We start from the raw sequence: 22,199 nt of genomic DNA, 5'->3' as shown, positions 1-22,199 counted from the left end.
TAATTGAGTTACTTTGTCTTGTTATTTTTGTTGCTATTTTATTTAATCTATCTGTCTTAAATACATCTTATCTCAGAACGCTTTAAAAATGGCATTGATAGTTTTACGAACCAGAATAAAACAACAAAAAAGTCTGACAACACTGCTTACATGCATGCATTTTTTTCCTTCATATGTAAAATGGGTAATTATCGTTTTTCCCTAAGCTTTTATTTAATTATTAAGCGTTTAGTTTTGCACATTCAGCCTGTGTATCGCCACCGCTCGGAGCCATCAGTTCACGGCGCTATTGTCACCGAGCGAGGCCCCGCCCTCGGCGTGACGCGGCGGGGAGAGCGCTGAGCCGAGAGAGGAAAGCAGCTTTAATTGCACAGCAGCGAGAAAAGCCAGCGATGGCTTCTCTGAGGCAGGAGCACCAGTACGGGCTCTCCTGTGGAAAAAACAACAAAAACAGCCCCAACAGGACGCTGTACCATGTCAAGCTCACGGACACGGCTATCAGAGCGCTGGAGGCGTACCAGAACCTCAAGGTACCTTTGTGGTTTGTTTGTTTTCTTTTTGTGTGTTTGGGTGTGAATTCATGCGTCAAAGTTTCTCTTTTATCTTCTTTCTAAAAAATTTCCACTACCTAATTATTCTTAAATTGTTTTTCTTCGTTTATTTAGCTCGCGCTTTTAATTTAGTGTGTGTTGAGGTTGTGGCTCCGGCCAGTACAGTTACTTCTAACTGAATCAGTTGGCTTCGTGGCTGGGTAACATACCAGAACTAAACCCAGTGATTGTCAGGAAAGACGAGCCCCTCAGCTGTTTGCTGGGAAGCCTTCCTGGTGCTGCTTCAAAGTAAAGCAGAGAGGCAGCACTCTGCATAGTTATCTAATTGACAAGTAGCCTAGTTTGTGTCATAATTGGCTCCAGTGGAGATCATTAACAGCGCACAGGCTTTATTGATTGTGTAACTTGTGCTTTAATCTGTTTAAATGTAAGATAAATTATATTTACTGCACTAATTCAGTTGCATAATTCTCTGAAGACGCCTATATGCAACTACAATAGCCTCATTTTCTTCTTTCTCATTAGGGGTCTTTATCAAGTGAGCCATCAATATGTTTCAAAGGGAGCCAAGGGGTAAGTGTGATCATATTTATTTGTTTGTTTTCACATGTGCACATAACTGTATTTTTATGCTTCTGGGATTTCAACCCCATTTATTTGTTAACTAAATTCAAAAAGCCTGCATTGTTGTTCTTTAAATGAATAAAACAGCAACATTTCTTAAAACAGGAGCAAATTGCTCCTTAAATTCTGCTGCCGAGCTGTTGTCTCCTTCTGACTCACACTCTCCACCATGCTGCCACCCTCGGAGCGCTCAGATGGGAGCTTATAGCTGGTCTCCTCCAGCAGATAGGAGGCATGCAGGTTACTGGGTCAGGCTGTGGAGAGGCTTTGTTGGGTCAGCGCTGGGGGAAGAAGGAGGGGAGGGAGAAGTGCGCACTACACTGACAGAGCCAGAGTCAACAGTGTGGAAAGGAGTTATTATGAGTCAAATGAGGAGCATTAATAGATACAAATTAGCCCTGTGCACCTTGTTTCTACTTTGTAAAAATGCAAGTTAATGCTGCATGTGTGTCGCTGCGCAGAAACATCAGGACAGCAGTGCATTAGCAGCTTTCTTTGGCTCGTGAAATTCAGCTATAATCTGCAGTAAGCAGCCTGAAGTATGCGTGTTTTGACTCAAGTCGGGAGCAGCTGTGTCCTTGGGGAATAGTTTCTTTTCAGGCAATGCTAATTGCACAGGCTGGTTGGAAAGAGTTGACCCCCCCCCCCCCCCCCCTTTCCTGTCATGACAAGATGAGCTGAGTGGTCCTGAGCTTTATGAGGGAGTGGGGGGAGGCAGGGTATGGGTAACCTGTAAAACCTGTAAATGTGAATAGTGGTGGAACGTTTGCTGCTTCTAATTTGTGTATGTGTGGGGTTTTTTTTGTTAGTTTAAGAGTAGTGAAAACAATCTTTTACTTTTCTGACAGTAAGGTGTGGTGCCTGTAGTTTTTGTAACTAGTCCAGGATTTTTCTAACCTGCTTCTGACCTGACTCGAGCTGTCACAGAGGATTGATCGTCATGTCGGTACCTCTTTGCAAGAGCTGGAGGTAAAGAAGCGGTCAGTCGGTTCCTGTTGTTGTTTGTGTTGTGCTCTGTATTGACTGCAACTCCCATTAGACAAGGCAATGATACGAGTACGTATGGCAGTAATTTAGAAAACGAATGCTGCAAATCCAAAGCTGATGGCGTGCTGAGAAATGCCTGCAGTTAGAATACAACCGAAGATGATAGTTGGATTCCCTGTTTTATTTATTTTTATTATTATTATTATTTTTTAATAGAGAAGCTGTTGTGCGTGAAAAGTGAGTTTCATTAATTTGGGTTTGTCCCGTGCTCCGTGCACGAGGGAAATGGCAACTGACTTTATATGGAAGTTTTGCTCAACAAGGTGGCGTGTTGGTAGTGATGGAGTACTGTGCAAAAGGCTTAAGCCACCCCTAATTTCTGTTTATTTTGTGAGGAAAATTGGAAATAGGTGCTTTCATCTATTTAAATATGTGGAAACGTACATGAAAATACAAACGCAAAATGCAGAGTTTTAGAGTCAGTGTTTGGTATGACCACCTTTATTCTACAACGCAGTCTTTTCTTGCTACTTGTGCAGTTACCTCAGATTTTTCAAGGACACACTGCACATCATGACGAGAGATGCCAAGGTTTCTACTAACTCTTAACAATGGCTATTAACGCTGCCTAAAGATAAAGTTTAGGATTGGTTCTTTGCTAAGTTGTCTGTTGTGTGCAGACACTTTTCATCCCTTAAGTGCATAAGTTACGTGATTCACAGGGCAGTGTTAAGTGGATTACCAAACCAAAAATAATACAATGAAAAATATTCTTCTGAAAAGATACAAGGACTGGACTTAAAATGAGTGAAAAATCAGACAGTTTCACAAAGAAAGGCTGGAGAACTATTGCTCAACAGCAAAAATTGTGAGAAAGTCTGGCTCCTTAGAAGCAAAATATACAGAATTGAGGGGTGGCTCAAGACTTTTACAGACTGGTGATTACTATTAGTAATACTACTACTTGTAGTCTTTGCTATTGTCATTAATATTACTATTGTTGTTATTGTACTGTTATTATTTTTAATATACATTTATAGCAGCTTAAGAACATACTTTACAAAGTGCTTAGACAAGCAATTTCAAGCGTTAGACAGGTGTTACTCATAAAAAAATCCAAATCGCAAATATCCATAACTTTGCTAATTATCCTGCATCCAGCACTGGTAGCTTTGTTTTGTTCAAATCAGCTTTGCTCTCATTATACTAATGCTTGGGTATGCACTGGTCTCTGGTTGCTGCATTAGTTACAACAAAGCAGTTTAGGAGAGACTTATGTGTGTCTCATTGCTGTTGACATAAACTCAGACATGATGTGCAACAAAATGCTGACTATAGTTGACTTAACAGCCATGACTGTCATTAACAGTGATTTTCTGAAAGTTAAACCGAGCTCCTTTTAATGTAAGGAATGTGTTGAATACTCTGTCATATCGGGAGATCTGAGTGAGACATTATTTTTTTTTCCCCTGACAGTTCATCTGCGCCTCTGTCACTGTGACGGCTCAGGGATCGGAGAGAATCTGGCACTCCTCCCAAATATACGGCACAGATTTATAAGCGAAATGAATGTTTAGAGGTAATTACAGGAGCAGTAACGCTCTTGATTACAGCGTGAGGCATCATGACTTCAGTTTGCATTAGCTCTCCCTGTCTGCCTGGCTCAGACGTTGATAAATGTGGGGATATACGCGTGTGTGTCAGTGGCACACTTTTGCTGAAGTAATAGCTAGGTTAATGACATGAACTCTGACCTGCTAATTTTCCCGTCCCATTACAAGTTGGGAGTCCTACTTTTTCTGTGTGTGCCAGTAATTGAGCAGAGAGATCACACCTTCTGTGTTAAAGCGTGTTTTAGTGATGCAGTGAATGGCACATGTATGCACGCGTTAATATGTGTGATATAATTTTTTTCTGCTTGCTCTGGCCTGGGTGTTGGCAGGATGTTTTTGATTTGGGTTGGTGTGATTGTTTATCCCTTGTGTGGTCTACAGACATGATTTATTCATATCTGACCTCCTCTTTCCTGTCCTGCCCCCCTGTGCCCGGTGTGCTGCAGTCGTTAGCCTGGCAGGACCAGCGTCGATCCCTTAAGGTCCATCTGCGTGTGTGCCGTGTGTTTGTTTGTTTCTTTTGCCGGAGTGAATGAAAGGAGAGGATTTTGGCACTTATTTTTCCACAAGTGTGTGTCTGTGCGTGTGTTTAGCCTGCCTATGCTGAGTTCCCGAGAGTCCCCTCTGATTGTGTGCCGTCTCCTCTGATTTGAATAACAATGAGCGGGGGAATGCAGGCGGTGTGTTGTCACCCTGCCTGGATCACCCAAAATGAATCAGGTTTTTCAGACTAATGTGTTACAGTCGGTCCAGATGTGTTGTGGCCTGCCCCGAGGGTTTGTTTGTGCCCAGCGTGATAAAAACTTCCCTGCTGTGGATCTAATGGAGTGGAGAGTAACACAGCAAACAGCTTTCATCTTAACCATTTAGTTATTTAACCATGACCAAAATATAAAAAACATTGATGGTACTTCTGTCACATCATTACTGTGTACTGTATGTGGATTATCTAAACAGGTGCCACAAAGGCACTTAAAAGTATGTGTTCTCCCCAAAAAAGTCATCTTGCGATATGATGAAGTTGCAAACCACTGCAACTAAGCATGGGAAAATCTGTCAGGCATTTTATAAATTATGCATATAAATTTACACATTATACAATACTGTACTGTATTGTATGTGTTGCATATATTATGTTTTGGGGTTTTTTTTGTTTTTTGCTTAATCAGTATGTGCCAGCGTTGAGAAAGTATATTTTTAAAAGGCACTGATTCTATTTTTTCTCCCCTACAGTAGAAACAAGCATCATATTTATTGATATGCCTTTATTTAAACAGGAAACGTGGTTGAGGGGTATTTTACAAGGGAGATTAGAGGGGTTGTACTACGAAACAAAATTAATGTGTTAGCGAGCTTAAATTTATGAAGGTGTCTTTCTTTTTACGTGGGTCAATCTCTGTGTTAACTTGTGCTGAACACATAACGTGGTCTGGAGCAGAGTTTTGGTCTAAAATCTAACATCGAAACTAGAGCAGGGCGATATGGCCAAAAATATTTATCACGATATAGATTTGAAAATTTGCGATAACGATATAACTGACAATATAATTGATGCGAGATGAAATACAAAATACAACTCCACAACTTTACTAGCGCAAAAAAAACCCATCTATTTATTTTCACTTAAACAAGCAGCTGTTTTTTATGTGCATTAAAGCTATATAAAAATTTAACAGTGCAAATGCAAATTCCTTGCTGAAACTTTAACCAAAAGACATTTCCAGTAGAAATGGGCTGACATATCCTGAGCATAATCATGTATAATATCCACTAAAGTTAAAAAGAGGTGCCTTGCAACAATAAACTGCAGTGTGCCAAATAAAAAAAAGTCAAATACGTATTTTTCGGACCATAAGGTGCACAGGATTACAAGGCACATTAAGCGAAACAAAGCAGTCAGATAAATCAAACTTTATTCAACTCATTCTTCTTGCTTCCTCCACTTCTGTACCATTGATTCATTAATGCTGTATTCTATCACAGCTGCTCTATTCCCATGTTGTTGCAGTATATTAATGACTAACCTCATATTGTGGATGGATTATCTCAGTTGTTCTCCTGACTGAAGTTTGGTCCGTTTACAGCATCCTGCCATGAGATTGCATTTGTCCCTAACCATCAGGAACCTTCACATTAACTTTTATCGAGTGGGACAAAGTTAGCGTTCATCCTGCAGCTTCACTGTTTATGTTGCTTTTCGGTCATGTGCGCATGAAAACAAAGGCACTGCGCATGCGCGTTTTACCCATATTCTATTGTGATATTTTATTTTCTTATCGTTGCCTAACATTGTACCGGTATTACCATGAGCGGTATAATTTTGTCCAGCCCTAATCTGAACTTTTCATAATTCTTTTATTTACAGTGTGTTTAAAGTTCTGTATAAATTCTCTGGGGAAGGAAAAATGTTCATAGCATGAAGCTTTTAAGCTGTAAGCCTCAGTCACACGTGTCTGTAGACTAATCGGTAATGACCTCTAGCAACCACAGGTTTCTATTGAAACGTGAGTATTCCTCAACCAATCGGTGAGCGGTTGCTGGAGTTTTTTCTGAGTTGGTAGGTGAAATTGGCTACAAAGTGCTGTACTGAGAATCTCCTTGCCATTTTTTTGGTCACGAGCAGGATTCTGCAGTTTCCCAACACAAACCAGAATCGAAGAACCATTCCACTTTTTCAAGTTTTACTAATGTTGAGCAAGTAGTTGGTGACTGTTTGCAGGCAGGTTGGGAAGTTTGCAGGATATTCAGGTATCACCAGCAGTAAATCACAATACTTGTTTTTTGTGCTTAAAAACACAGCTGCAGCACATGCATCGACAGAGCCCGGTCAGTCCTCTGTGGATAGCTTATTTAGCACGTCACAAATCCATAATAGTTGCAGTAAAGATGAAAAATTTTGCAGTTTTACTACAGTTTACGTTCATTGGCACCATCTTGGGTTGTTCCAGATCCAATTCCAGAACCAAATTCCATCTGGGAGCTTAGAACTAACAACTTATTCAGGAAAACACACTGAGGCAACCTGCTGGCGACTAAAGCAACCGAAAGTAGATTTTTGGTGTATATCTTATTTTAAAGCAGTTTCTAATCTGACATGAAGTTTGAGTTTTCTAATCTAAGCTAACAGATCTTAGATTAGAAAAATGTTCAGTTACGTTTATGGCTATTTATCACCAATGATACCTATTTAAGCAATAAAATTTCCCTTTGATCTGACGACATATTAAAGTGGTTTGGATATCTAATTTATTAGGATGATCACCCTGAGTAACCTGACTGACTACATTAATTTTTAAATCCAAAGGTCGATGTGTAGCTGTCGTCTTGGGTGGGGAATCAAATAATGTGCCAGGCGCACCTTTTAATGTGAGCATGTCCAGAGCCTGAAGCAGAAAGTCTGAGTTAACAGAGAAAGTCGATTACCACCGTTGTGATACCAGTTATCTGACTGAGCTTTTAAGTTTAGTTAAAGTGAGCTGAGATGAATGAAGTCTGGCTGCCTTGAGCTTGCTTTGTAGTACATCATCTGTCCAAGCTAGCACCCATGCCAACTTAAAGCATATTTTTTTTAAATGCAACAAATACAACATAAAATACAAGATATACAAAATGCATATGAAATCTAAACACCCACAACAACAAAATACCAGGCCTCTCAAGAAAAATGACTGCACACCTCCTTCAGCATGTTTAGAAAATGCTGTCTTCTGAGGGGGGGAAATCAGTGCTCTTTCTTGTGAATATTCTTATGTGCTGACCAGATTATTCATGTGTTGGTGAGGTTTTTTTGTTTTGTTTTATTTTGATAAAAAAATGCATGCGTTCCTCTGAGATTCATTAGCTCTGGAAAAGCGTCCTCTGTCCAATCAAGCAGCTCGGAGATACAGAGCACATTTTGGTTTGCTATTCCCGTTTCCTGTCTAATTCCCTTATGTGAAAACTTCACACACAAGTTAATGAGGTGTAAAGGGCCACTTGTCTCCCCCCGCCCCTGCACACGTGCATCATGGTACGTTGGGTAACATACCCTTCAGGGGAGGATCCTGCTTAGTTTGGAGGGTGGAAGGAGTGACATTTTGTCAGGAACAGTGACCCACAATTTGTTGAAGTTGGCAGTCTGGCCCTCGGGCACCTGCCAGAGATGTATCGTTCTTGGCATTAGAGGGGGGAGAAACCTCGAGGGATTCTTGTGGCGCAGCACCACTTCCTCCTTTTCCTTCATATCGGCCTCTTCCGCCCCAGTGCTGGAGCTTGCAGGTCTGGCAGCAGCTCTGCCCCTCTGTGAAACTGCAAATGAAAAGGAATGGAGGGTGATTACAGGCTGGGGCTTGATTACATGCACTGTCTCCCACTCATGGCAGCCACATTAATCACGCAGTGTCGGCATGTGGAACTCAGCAAGAGAGAAGACACAGTATAGCTCCAAGCATTGACTGATTGACTGTGGGATCATAAACGCACGCCTGCATTAAAAACACTCAAAATCACTGGTTTCTCTCTTTGTATGTTTCTCCTCTTTGGCTCTGCCACCCCCTGCCCCCTCTCCTCCAAGCAGCCTGAAACACAGACACACATTGTGTTTTGTATCTCTGTCCTCCATTGTGGAGGGGACTTGTCTTAAATGGCATGTGTCAACTTGTGGCCCTGGGAACGATTCGGCCCTTTTGTTTGCGATGAGATGATGAGAAGTAGTGTTTACTGAAGTGTGGTGAGGATGAGGGTGGTGGTTGGCTGGCTGTCTGAGCGTGTGTGTGTGTGTGTGTCTGTCTTTAAACCAGTAGTGGAGATGTTTGGCTGATAGCTACACTTTGGCCTTTCTCCCCCTTCACTCTTATGAGTGGCAGTAATGCTGATTACGCCCCGGTGAGACGAGCTGGAGCTGAGCCTCTTTGCTCATGCTGGATTAGCACAGACACACACATGCACAGTTTGCATTAGCAGCCAGTTCAGAGTGACTTGCCTCCTGCTGATAACAGACAGTAGTGGTGGCGACAGGTTTCACTCCCTCCTCCACCTTCTCCTCCTCCTATCAACCAGAAAGGGAAGCAGTGCCATGGCATCTCACTCTGGAGCCGGGGAGGCCAGGACAAAAGACGGCCTGTTTTCAGAAGGCCATTACTCAGGCTGCAGAGGATGTGGAAACAATAGCCTGCATGAGATCTACACCCAGACCCCACATTCAACCAAAAGCTAGCAGGAAACATAAGCCCTGTGCACCGACAGCAGTCTCTCACAGTTTTTGTTCAATCGACTTTATAGTTTGATAAAGCCAGGAAAATGAGCCTTTCCCGTCCTGCACCTTCAACGTGTGGAGACATTTATGACAGTAGAGAGTGAACTGTGGCTCATTAAGATACAGTCACCACAGAGGCTGACAGACTCAACTTTTACTCTGTCAAAAACCCAGCAGCTGGTTCTTTTCCTTCGGGAACAGCTGTGGGTTGCATGGGGACTATTTTTCAGGTAGAAATTAAAAATCTTGTGTGTGCAAGTGAGTGGCTTTGTCTGGGATGAAAGTTGTTCAGTTTTGAAACTCTGTCTAATTAAAATGGAGGTTTTGCAAGATTGTGCAAGCTTTACAAACTAAGATTCAATGTTTAGATATGCTGGAAAGAAGCTGTCCAATGTCTGCAAACATTGTCAGTGTCCCTGGTGCATCAGCTTGTTTTTGAGGTTTGAAATCTTGCAAATGTGGACTTGTGAGGATGTACATTTGCACTCATACTGCTCTTGGAGCAGTATGTAAAGACAGCCACTTTTCAAAGATCTGCCCACACACTTCTGAGCTTCCAAGTCATGCAATTTATGGCAGCGTTATCTCTCAGCTGTGGTCTAAAACTCAGAAACAGACGGTGTGGGGAAAAATAAAAAGCTGGCATTGTGGAGGCAGGGGTAGTTACTCATAAACTATTGTTTGCCTTCAGCTGAAGTACAGTGTATTTACTGCGTTAGGTGGGATCAACCTCGAAGGATAACTCATTTTGAAGAAAATTAGGGTGTAGCTCGTTGTATACCTAACTATGGTGGGTAAGAGTTATTGATAGGGTTTTTTTTTTTTTTAAGAATTAAACAAAAAAAAGATTGCATGGATGCTTTAGTGATCAAGCAAGTCTGAATCTGTAAACTGGACCGAGCCAGACAGCGCACAGAGCCATAAATCCTGCTCACGTGTCCGTCATTGGTGAAACAGTCTGTCAGTCGCACCTAACCCAGTCATTATGATGTGCTTAGACTATAGTTACACATGCACTGAAGCCGTGAACTTTTCTAGACATTACTCATCATCTGTATGCAACAATGCAAAAGTCTGATTAGATGAATAAATAGACCTTAACCTGCCAGTTCCCTCCCACCCTTTAACGTCCAGTGAAACACGTGTAAGGATAGCACGGGTGACTGCAGCCATCCTACTATGAATACTTTCTGAGGTAAAGGGCTCTTGGAGTATGTAGGGTTGGGTTAACAACATTTAATTTAAAATAAATCAGAACTGCGTCACAACACCACCGTAGTTCACCTGCTATGTCAGCTTGCTGTTATGTGGCAGGTCTGGCTTCAAAAGTTAGTCGAACCCCACAGGCTGAAAAAGCCCGACTGTACAGCGTTAAAAGGCATGTTTACATCCCAAGTTTAAGGAACAGCTTTAGCCTCTATAGATTACTCTAGGTGGGGGGGGGGGGGGGGGGGGGTTAATGGATTTTTATGACTAATGACTTGTTTGATAGTAGAGACCAGGCAAAAGCTTTGCGCTTCAGTTTTAGTGTATTAAATTGTAGTGGGGGGGTATTTTCAGTCTTGTTTTCCACAGTAATTAGCAGATATCTATCTGTATGTTACACCCAGCTGTTGGACTGTTGTGCTCACTGGATTGTGCTGCAGTTTGCGAATGCGGTTTTTTAACCAAGCTTGCCGATGTTGGCGTTTGCCCTCCACGCTTCGTTTCAAATAACGGAGACTTGAAAATCCGTAGTACAAAACCAGTGAGTGCCATCACGGTGGCCACGTACATCTTTTATACTGCCTGTGGCTTAAACCACACGAAGCATGTAGCTTGAATGCTTTTGAAGTGGATTATTTCCTGCTGTGTGCTACGTGCAAGATGTCTCTCTTCATTCTCCTTGTTTGTTTCCCGTCACATGAACCTGAAAATACAACTGCTGTCTCATTATCTGACAGTATTTTGTCCTAAAACTCATTAAACAAATTTAATTCTTGCCAGGATTTGATCATCTGTACATGAAGTGGCATTATAGATTATAATGGGATAGTGAGTAGCACAATACTCTTCAGCAACAAGTTGCAGCTTGTATGTAGGTGTACAAATGCAAAATTTTTGTGTAAACATAAAATATGTACTTCTATTTTTTTTTTCTCGTTTGTTTGCACAGATGTGGCATTCAGCTCAACATTCAAGAAACCGAGAGAAATCCAAGTATAGATTTCCCAAGCCTTAAACTACTGCTGCGTTCCCTTACACAGTCCAAGGGGGTGAAAGTTTAAATGTCTGCTCATTTATTCAGCCTAATATGTAACATGATAAATATGGAAAGATCATGATTAAAACTGTTGGAGGCCTGAGGGAATGGATTTGTGTGAGCAATAAAGGGAGTGACCTACTCTTGGTGCAGAAACTGAGATCCGGAAAATTACATTAAAGTGAACACTGCAGTTAAACTCGGTGCTCATTTATCACTGCGTGGCAGCGTTGGGTTTCTTATTTGATGGGCTGGTGTGATCACACAGGTGTCTTTATTTAATTAGGCAGATTTAGATTTGTTTGATTGACTGATGTCTCTTTCCTATGAGCTTGCACATTTTAGTTGGGAAATGGCACCTTTTATAACCATTTTAACCTGATCACATTTCAAATCGTTAACAATTGAAGAACACCAATGAAAGAAAAAAGCTCAAAGGAAACGAATGGTGAAACCTATGACAATGATGAGACACAGACAGACATTTGGACTTTGTACCACAGACCCGATTTAGGAGAGGCATAATATTTGATGGTGGGGGAATTAGTGAAAAGGCAGAAACTGGAACAAGGCTGCCCAACTGTCTATCTTACAATAAAAAAGAATGATGAGTTCTGTTATCCCTCGATTTGGGAAAACAGAAACATTTGTCAGATTCAGGCTCTGCTTGCTTTGCCTCTTTGCCTTGTGGCCTCTGGGGTCACCGAGCATTACTGAGGTCAGAAGTCTCTTTCAAAGCAATTTTTATTACAACAATTTCTTAAGAGGAGACCCTTGTTAATATTTGTAGAATACCTAACCGTCCTGATTACTTGTGCCCTGTTTGGTTAATCTGGTTTTCTTTTTGCCTCATTTAAAAAGCACAAAGATCAGAAGCAACCCCACAGATTCTTTGAATATTTCACTTCAAAGGAAGACAATAAATATTTCATTATTCATGGTCAGTTGAACTCTTAAAGTGCCCAGTCCTTTTGTTCGAGCGCCTCTCTGGGTTTGATTTGCAGTGTTTGTCTCTCAAGAGCTTGGCTTTGGCATGGGCCCCAGTGGCTGGGAACAAGAGTGATTGTTGTAGTTTGGACGGTGGGGATCTAGATGTCTGCCTGTGGAGCGGCCAGCTACTGCTCCTACGTGCACTGCGTGACGGGGCATCTGTGACAGCTGTAGTCTTGTGACGGCACGCAGCACAACAGTCCATAAATTATTGAAAGTTACTGTGAAAACATCCTGTAATGAACTCCTGACTGAAGAAGCGGCAGCCTTGTATAAAAAGTGGATGCTCTTGGCAATTACAGACTTCTAATTTTCACCTAGAAGTGCCTTACTTTTGCAAAGTTTGATGTGTGAACTCAGCTGTAAGCTGACAAAAACATATGCTGCTAAAAAAAGAAAACTTAATGTGCAGATTTTTAGTTTTTTTTTAAAAAAATACCACCAGTATAATTTCTTCTGTCCTGTGAAGTGTGGTGCTTAGTCACCTTCCCGCTGTCACATATCACCCATGAATGCTTATCAGGCTTCACGTGAAAGTCAGATTACACTGGAAGTCATATTCAAATCAAGCATCACCGTCTAACTCACATGAGCACCATGTTTCTGTGTTTACTTTGAGTTTTTATTATGCAATAGGACAGAAAATGTTTTCTGTTGATAAAATATATTAAAATAGCAAAACTACAAATTTAGTTCCGGGTGTTTAGGACTGTCACCTCGCAGCGAGAGGGCCCTGGGCTTGAATCCACTTTGGGGCTTTCTGTGCGCTGTTTGCATGTTCTCTCCAGGTGCTCCAACTTCCTCCCAAAGTCCATAGACATGCATATTAGGTGATTCTAAACTGGCCAAAAGGTGTGAATGTGAGTGTGAATGGATGTCTTTATGTGTTGGGCCTGAGATAGAGTGGCAACCTGTAGGGAACAGTCCGCCTTCCGTCCTGTGACAACTTGAATGGGCTCCAGCGTGACTCTGAATTGAATAAGTGGAAGAAGGTGGATGGATGGAGCAAGACTCAGGAATGTTAGATTATTTTGTAGAGCAGGCTTGGCCAACTCCAGGCCAGGGCCGGTGTCCTGCAGGTTTTAGATCTCACCCTGGGTCAACACACCTGAATCAAAATGATTAGTTCATTACCAGGCCTCTGGAGAAATTCAAGACATGTTAAGGAGGTAATTTAGCCATTTAAATCAGCTGTGATGGATCAGGGGCACATCTAAAACCTGCAGGACACCAGCCATGAGGCCTGGGTTTGGACACCACTGTTGTAGAGAAACTGGAGTCAAAACTGTTCACAACCAGTTGTGCAGTACTATTAAATAATATTCTAAGTCAATCCTACACCAAAACCTTCCACGCACCTCTCGAGAAATGTAACTATGCGTCAGGTCGATACAGCTTGAATGGCATGGAAAGTTGCAGTGTGGGGTGAGGAGGGGTCTTCCTGCAAGGCGCGGTTTCTGGTTATCTCATAAGATACGACTTTGATTTCCTGCAGAACTCTAATTCAAGCTTCAGTCAAACACAAACATCAGCACAGTAAAACTTAATGATGGATATGGAGGAGTCAACCAAACCGGAAAGAGAGACAAGCTGAGCATCACTTGGGAGTAGCCGGTAACTACGCTGGTAAAAGTTGTTTTTGTATTTTTGTTAGAAACGAGCAATTAATTTGCATCAGGTTATCAGATGATCAGGTTTTCAGAAGTAACTTGCGTACCAGTTACAGTGGGGCAAAAAAGTATTTAGTCAGCCACCGATTGTGCAAGTTCCCCCACTTAAAATGATGACAGAGGTCAGTAATTTGCACCAGAGGTACACTTCAACTGTGAGAGACAGAATGTGAAAAACAAATCCATGAATTCACATGGTAGGATTTGTAAAGAATTTATTCGTAAATCAGGGTGGAAAATAAGTATTTGGTCACCTCAAACAAGGAAAATCCCTGGCTCTCACAGACCTATAACATCTTCTGTAAGAAGCTTTTCTGTCCCCCACTCGTTACCTGTATGAATGGCACCTGTTTGACCTCATCATCTGTATAAAAGACACCTGTCCACAGCCTCAACCAGTCAGACTCCAAACTCCGCCATGGCCAAGACCAAAGAGCTTTCGAAGGACACCAGGAAAAGAATTGTAGACCTGCACCAGACTGGGAAGAGTGAATCTACAATAGGCAAGCAGCTTGGTGTGAAAAAATCAACTGTGGGAGCAATCATCAGAAAATGGAAGACATACAAGACCACTGATAATCTCCCTCGATCTGTGGCTCCACGCAAGATCTCATCCCGTGGGGTCAAAATGATCATGAGAACGGTGAGCAAAGATCCCAGAACCACACGGGGGGACCTGGTGAATGACCTGCAGAGAGCTGGGACCAAAGTAACAAAGGTCACCATCAGTAACACACTACAACGGCAGGGAATCAAATCCCGCAGTGCCAGACGTGTTCCGCTGCTGAAGCCAGTGCATGTCCAGGCCCGTCTGAAGTTTGCCAGAGAGCACATGGATGATACAGCAGAGGATTGGGAGAATGTCATGTGGTCAGATGAAACCAAAGTAGAACTTTTTGGTATAAACTCAACTCGTCGTGTTTGGAGGAAGAAGAATACTGAGTTGCATCCCAAGAACACCATACCTACTGTGAAGCATGGGGGTGGAAACATCATGCTATGGGGCTGTTTTTCTGCCAAGGGGACAGGACGACTGATCCGTGTTAAGGACAGAATGAATGGGGCCAAGTATCGTGAGATTTTGAGCCAAAACCTCCTTCCATCAGTGAGAACTTTGAAGATGAAACGAGGCTGGGTCTTCCAACATGACAATGATCCAAAACACACCACCCGGGCAACAAAGGAGTGGCTCCGTAAGAAGCATTTGAAAGTCCTGGAGTGGCCTAGCCAGTCTCCAGACCTCAACCCCATAGAAAATCTGTGGCGGGAGTTGAAAGTCCGTGTTGCTCGGCGACAGCCCCAAAACATCACTGCTCTTGAGAAGATCTGCATGGAGGAATGGGCCAAAATACCAGCTACTGTGTGTGCAAACCTGGTAAAGACCTATAGTAAACGTTTGACCTCTGTTATTGCCAACAAAGGTTATGTTACAAAGTATTGAGTTGTATTTTTGTTATTGACCAAATACTTATTTTCCACCCTGATTTACGAATAAATTCTTTACAAATCCTACCATGTGAATTCATGGATTTTTTTTTCACATTCTGTCTCTCACAGTTGAAGTGTACCTCTGGTGCAAATTACTGACCTCTGTCATCATTTTAAGTGGGGGAACTTGCACAATCGGTGGCTGACTAAATACTTTTTTGCCCCACTGTAGTTGAGGCACTGATCAGGATGTTGTGATGTATCTGAAGGTGAGTGGTTGAGTTTCAGGTTGAATATGCAGATCGCAGTGGGTTGGAGAATGTTCTCCACAGGTCAAGAAAGTAGCTTAAATTGGTCGTTCAGGGGTTTTGTGTGCTAATTAGCGAGGAGGTGATCTGGTCTCCCCTCCTGCAGTGAGGGCTATGTATTCACAGAGTGGTACTTTAACTTTATGACTTTAAATACTTCATTATTTCATTATGTCATTTGCATATATGGGCTTTTAAGAGTCAGGAGATTAAATTACGAACAAACAAAATGTGTTATGAACTAACACAATTAGCAGAACGATGTTTGCGCCTTGTTTTCTTGGTGAATCCAAGGTTACATTGGTCTCTAAGCTGACAGATATCTGCTGTGTAATGCCGTCTGAAGGACAGTTGATCAGAGGTTTCCTTGAGTTGGGGGCTTTGACTCTACAACTGTAGGATCTATGACATAATGGTTTGCTGTTAAGCTGGAGCTCGTGGGTGGGGCCAATGTTTAGAAATGTAAACGTGTCTCATAATAACACAACATATAAGCAAAAATAAATGCATTTATTTATTTGCCAAGTAAAAGCTCAGATTCAGATTCAGAAGACTTTATTTATCCCCAAGGGGCAATTAAAAGACTGACCTTGCCAACCGTACATACACTACACAAACATCACATTGGGGAGACAGGTCAGGCTAGGTAGCTGGCCGGTCAGCTGCACGAGCAGCGACCCGGAACTGAACAACAATGGAAAATGCACCACATGAGAAAAGACAGGGAGAAAAAAAGAACTCCCCCCGACTAAGCTCCAACAGGGAGATCCATTTTTTTCCCAGTCAGTGGCCCATTGGAGGCAGACTTTAAACCCTTTCCTCTTTGTGGGATGTTGGTTTCTTTTTTTCCTTATTGACTTCTTCATTGTCTTCTTCAGTCAACACTAGCAGCTCAGTAAGGTACGGGCTTATGACTGACTTAGACTTATGCGCTGAATCGTTGTAGAGGCTTCAACCTAACTTTCATGAATGGCCAACCCTATTACCAGCTTTGATGCTTTTACGTGGTGTTTTATATGTTAATTATCTTCTGGCAGTGTCCCGATGTTTCATATGTGGTGCCACCCACATACAATTAAAACGTGGGGACTTTTTCCATCTTTGAATGCGTCTCTTTGTTGTGGTTAGCATTTTGAATTTTCAAAGAATATTCAGGCAATCATTTGTCCCTCTGGGTTTTCGACTCCTTCGTACATTATCTCACATCCATTCTGAAAGTTTTTGCATCTCCCTCTAGAAATTTGCTGACAGCAGTGAGTTATTATATTGAAGCTATGATGATTATTTTGTCACTGATTAAATCCAAAACCTGCAGTGAACAAGTAGCTGCACAGGAGTATTAGACAGTACTGAACAGGCCAATCAAAACAGCTCTGAGCTGCGTTAACTCTATGTGTAGTTACATTTCCAGGGAGGTGCACATCAGGTTACGGCATAAGTTATGTTGTAGTGTTTCTGGTTACGAATTACCAAAGTCATACATTTAAATGGTAAATGGCCTGTATTTGTATAGCGCTTTTTACTAGTCCCGCCTAGGGACCCCAAAGCGCTTTACACGTCCAGTCATCCACCCATTCACTCTCACATTCACACACTGGTGGAGGCAAGCTACAGTTGTAGCCACAGCTGCCCTGGGGCAGACTGACAGAAGCGAGGCTGCCATATTGCGCCATCGGCCCTTCTGGCCAACACCAGTAGGCGGTAGGTGAAGTGTCTTGCCCAAGGACACAACGACCGAGACTGTCCGAGCCGGGGCTCAAACTGGCAACCTTCCGATTACAAGGCGAACTCCCAACTCTTGAGCCACGATCGCCCCTTTAACACAAGTATAAATTCCCTGTTACGTGTGCTAATATTTAGCATAGTATTTTCTGTGTTCTTAAGTTTAGTTAAGCTTGTTAGCACGCTAACAGAGTACCTCTGAAGGTTTAATTTAAGACTTTAATACCAATAATACAATTTTACTTTTTCATGTTAAGAGTGACAAAAAAGTACAGATATCAGATTGACAGTATCAGAATTACTAATGTTTGTATTTGTTTGACTAATGTTTAGCTATCGTGTGTAATAGATAGAATAGATGTTATCCACATCCAGATGTTATCCAGAAGTCTCGAACTAGAGTTGCAGGAGGTGATGCAGAGAATCAGAATCGCATTTATTGGTCAAATATATGTGCAAACACATAGTAGGATTTTGGTTCTGGTCGACGGTGTCTCTCAAGCACAGCAATGTAAAACACACAATATATGAGCGACAAAAGAAGAAATAAACAATATACATAAGTGGATCATGAGTGGATCATGATGAGACAGGTCAGGGTCCCCAACACACTATAATACACTATAATAATCTAGTGTGCTCTGAGTCTTACTGGGCAGCACAGTTTGTTTGTTTGTTCAGTTACTTTTTTGTAATTGTGATTTTACTTTTAGATGTAAATATAATAATTATATTTCTCAAAACAGTTTATGAGTGCTTTTCTGTTCGATCAACTAATAGATTTTTTTCCCTTGCTTGTCTCAGACTGTTTCTCTGCTTTTTCAGATGAAACATGAGCTCTTATTTAATGGCTGCTTCTCTGGTTTTGCAGCTTAAGTGGTTGTTGCGTGAAATAAGCTGTAGGTGTAAAATGATTTGGACTGACAGATGCACTAAGCTTTAGTGATTGCAGTGACATCTGTATGTAAATCAGCCTTTTTATTTGTGTGCCTAATGTGGTTGTTTAACTTGCAAGACTTTAAACTTTATTGCTGTTCTGTTTCGTTTTGTTTTTTTGCTTTGAAGAAAATCATCATCGCCTTATGAATCATTAACAGAAATGTCTTATGGTGGGGGGCTTTTGGTCTTGCAGGACTATCTCAGAAAAACATTACGCAGTTCAGCAAAGGCTGAATTAAAAACACAACTTCTTCAGGAACTGAGATCCACCTGTGTAGCTACATGTAAACTGCTCTGTCCCATCCGAGTTAAGCTAAATATAGGTTGTATAAATTCCTGTGATGAAAGCCTGCAAGTAGAGACATGTGCAGCAGGCTGATAAGAAAAGAGACCCAACGTCTGTTCTTTGTTGCACACTTGCAAAACATCTGAGGTGACTTAAAGGCAAATACACAGAGGTAATGGGCCACACAGCTGAATGAGAGTAGATCAGAATTCCCTATAACAGTATTAGTTTTGTTCAGTTTAATAGCCTATGAGGCTCTTGTTGTTTCTTTAAAGTGGCACACACGTAAAACATAGCATATGATGTCTTTATTCTAGATATGTAAAGACTTTTGATTTTTAAAAACTGATATATAAACAATGTATCATCATCAATTCCTCACCTTCAGCTCTTCACATGAGACCATATTATACTTGCTAATTTATCCAAAATGCACTCAACATTTGTATCTCTGTATTTAGAGGGGGCAAGCAATAGAAACTATTTTCCACCCAGGTGAAACATAAAGGAGTTGATCTTTTGTTGAGCTAATCGAAGCTTTAAATTAAACACATGAGCAGTTAACCCTTTAAGACCTACCACAGAAGCAAGTCCGCCAGAGCTTATATTATATTTTTATTTCAAGTATGCATATACATCAATACAACCATTATAGCCCAAATTTTAATAATATGTCTGCATTAAATGCATAGTAATTACATAAATTGCAAAAAAGTGCAATAAACTACAAAGAAATTTAATCGTTTTTGTTTTTTTTAACACATATTTCTATTTAAGAGGCTTATCCCTCAAAACTGTAAATACAAAAAAGTGGCACAAAATAGTTTCCCACCACAGGAAATTTATTTTAAGCGTCTTCGTAGTTTTATTTTTGAAATACACCAATTTTTATATACTGCAGGAAAAACAAAAATAAATATTATAATGCAAATTTGCAAAAAGAAACTGCATATGCATCAAAATAAACTATTTCCAGCAGTGCAATATGAGTCCTAAGCATCCCAGAAACGACACAAAGTCATAAAGTCAAACATAACACCAGTATAGGCTCATAAAGCCCAGATGGTAAAAAACAGGGGAAAAAAGGGAAAAAAAACTACATTTCCGCAAATTATGTCACTTCCGGTTTCGGGCAGGTCATGGCGGACATGCGATTGTTCGCGCTGATGGACGTAGAAAGTGTTACAAACAGCTGATCGGATGGCAAAGCGTGTTTCTGGAATATTATGTTTTTTGTTGCTGGAAGTGTTTTTTATGCAGTTTTTGCAAAACTATATGTGGAAGGAAACCGTGACCTAGGACAAGCTGATGGCATAAGATGTAAGTACAACTCCTCCGGTTTCATATGCAAAAAAAAAAATTATTGCGCTAGCTTACGTGGTTGCAGTGCTACCGGGATTTAAAAATAGTTGCGCAACACAGAGCGTGCCCGCTCCGACTGGCTTTAAAGGGTTAATATCAAATAGTGGTGGGGGAAAAGCAAGAAACTGGTTTAAAAATGTCAGAATTGCCAAAAATAAGTTGCTGCTTTTACAAAGTGTGGCAATTGTTCAAAACAAACAATTTGATCATCCATTAATTGGGATAAATAAATGGTTCTTAATATTTTGAACTTTGACCTTAAATGCATTGAGATGCTGCCATGTGATTAGCTGCTTGGATATTTGCATTAATGAGCATTTGAACATGTGCAAAGTGCAAAAGTGTGAATAAAGGCAGAGATGTGAGAATGTGAGTTTAATGGAAAACTGAGGGATTTTAAACCAGCATAATCATTTTTGGCTCCTAAAGTTGTGTAATTGCTGCCATTTAAATGTAAATATATACCTAATGAAGACAAAGTAATTCCTAACAGGGCATGCATACCAATCATAAGTTCTATTTTAGAGTCTGATTCTTTATTTACACTATATTCAGCTTAAGTAACTTAGAAACTACATTCTGTGGTATGTGTTTGTACAGTTCAGTGCTAATGCCCAAGCCCGAGCATCTGTGTCACGTCCACACTTGGAGCTGGAAAAATCTGAGCAGGGACTGCACATTGTGTTCTGAATGAAACCAGAGTCATGTAGTGAGGGGACAGAAAAGGAGAAAGCAGAGGAAATCCCCCGTGATATCTGCACTTTAAGCTGCTTCCCAACCCAAAAGGACGCCACAGCTGCCAGCAGCATGAAGAATGGGCCGATATGAAACTGCTGATGCCCCCTGGCCACTGTTAGGAGACTGCGATGACAATGTGGATGTCTTCTGAACTCTGAGACTCAACTCAGTCACTGTATTTCCTGTAGCTGATGAAGTGGCCTTTACTCACTCATATTCCCCCTCAAAAAAAAACAAAAAACAAACGCTTCTACAAATTTCCCATAAATTAAAGTAAATATTTCAGGATATTGCTCACAGACCTACAATTACATCTTTTTCTGTGGTCAAATCAACGTTGATCCTAACTTTTTTCTCATGCTCCCTTTTCCAAATCTGTTATTATGTGTGTGTGTGTGTGTGTGTGTGTGTGTGTGTGTGTGTGTGTGTGTGTGTGTGTGTGTGTACACTCACATGCATTGGTCTGCCCTGGAGGTTGCAGCCTTGGCTCTGCTGCGCTCCACTGAGTCTGCCAGGAGATCTCATGGACGCCTCAGTGGAGCGGACTCTTAAAAACACTGCTTACCCAAGGAGATTTATTTAAAGTTACAGAGCAGTACAAAGTGTCTAAAACCTCTGAGAGAAACTGTGTGTGTGTGATTCATTGTACATGTGAGACTGTGTTGAAATGCTCCAAAAACAAAACAAAAAAATGAAGCCAGTAATGTTTGTGTTATTTCTAAAAGGTGTGTAAACCTTGTAATTTTAATGCAGTATTTCACCACAGCTCATTTGTCATAGTCCAAGCGTTTGTTCTCAAGCAACTGTAGTGTTTTTGTTTTTTTTGTTTTTAATCATCTCCCACATTTTACCCCAGAGATAATCATCACACTGCGTTGGCAGATTTCTTCTCTAACAGACTTTGACATGTCGCCTGGTTTCAGTATGCGTTTTCCAACCTGTGTGCGGTATGGATCAGACACTACTGTGCACACATGAGTGTGATTTTTAGGGGGGAACAAACGGTATGAAGGTGCTAATGAAATTGCTCTGTTTGTTGTTTATAAAAATGAATTGCATTTTTGAAGAGCTACACATGCTTGAGGAAAGAAATCTGTAAATAGAACCATAGCAACACCTACAAAATATCAATAAAATTCAGTAAAGTTCAGTAAAAAAACGACTTGCGTTCCAGATCCAACAGGAAGTCCACCATGTTGATTTTGCTAAATTTTGCGCCATTTTTGCCAATTTAATATGGGGTGTTCAAAGCAGCGAGAGCTGTTACTTCCAGTTTGAATTTTAATTGTTTTAATGACTTATCATTGTGTGTAACGTAATGTAGAAACTAAGCACTTTGAATCACCTCGCTGTTGAATTGTGCTATATAAATAAACTTGCCCCGCCTTACTTTGAGCCACTCCTTTATTTGCATAAGGGGTCACCACAGCAGGTAGCAACAAATATTGTTATTTTAATTAATTTTTTTAACGTCAGGTGCTCTTCCTGACCCCAAAGGGATTTTGC

At 41.1% G+C, this 22,199-nt stretch overlaps 1 protein-coding gene across 1 annotated transcript in view; it reads left to right on the top strand.

The window, feature by feature from the left end:
- The first annotated feature begins 386 nt into the window (after positions 1 to 386).
- Positions 387 to 22,199, top strand: part of LOC102798071 (RNA polymerase II elongation factor ELL-like) — a 36,449-nt gene continuing 14,636 nt past the window's right edge. The window contains exons 1-2 of the mRNA XM_006779844.2: positions 387 to 530; positions 1,077 to 1,124. Coding sequence (XP_006779907.2) covers positions 393 to 530; positions 1,077 to 1,124 — 186 coding nt within the window. The 5' untranslated portion in view covers positions 387 to 392. The remainder of the gene's footprint in view (positions 531 to 1,076; positions 1,125 to 22,199) is intronic.

Source organism: Neolamprologus brichardi, chromosome 1, assembly GCF_056152115.1.
Source record: "Neolamprologus brichardi isolate AB-2024 chromosome 1, ASM5615211v1, whole genome shotgun sequence".
Lineage (NCBI taxonomy): Eukaryota > Metazoa > Chordata > Actinopteri > Cichliformes > Cichlidae > Neolamprologus > Neolamprologus brichardi.
The sequence above is the reverse complement of the archived record's forward strand: the minus strand, read 5'-3'. Positions and strand labels throughout refer to the sequence as shown.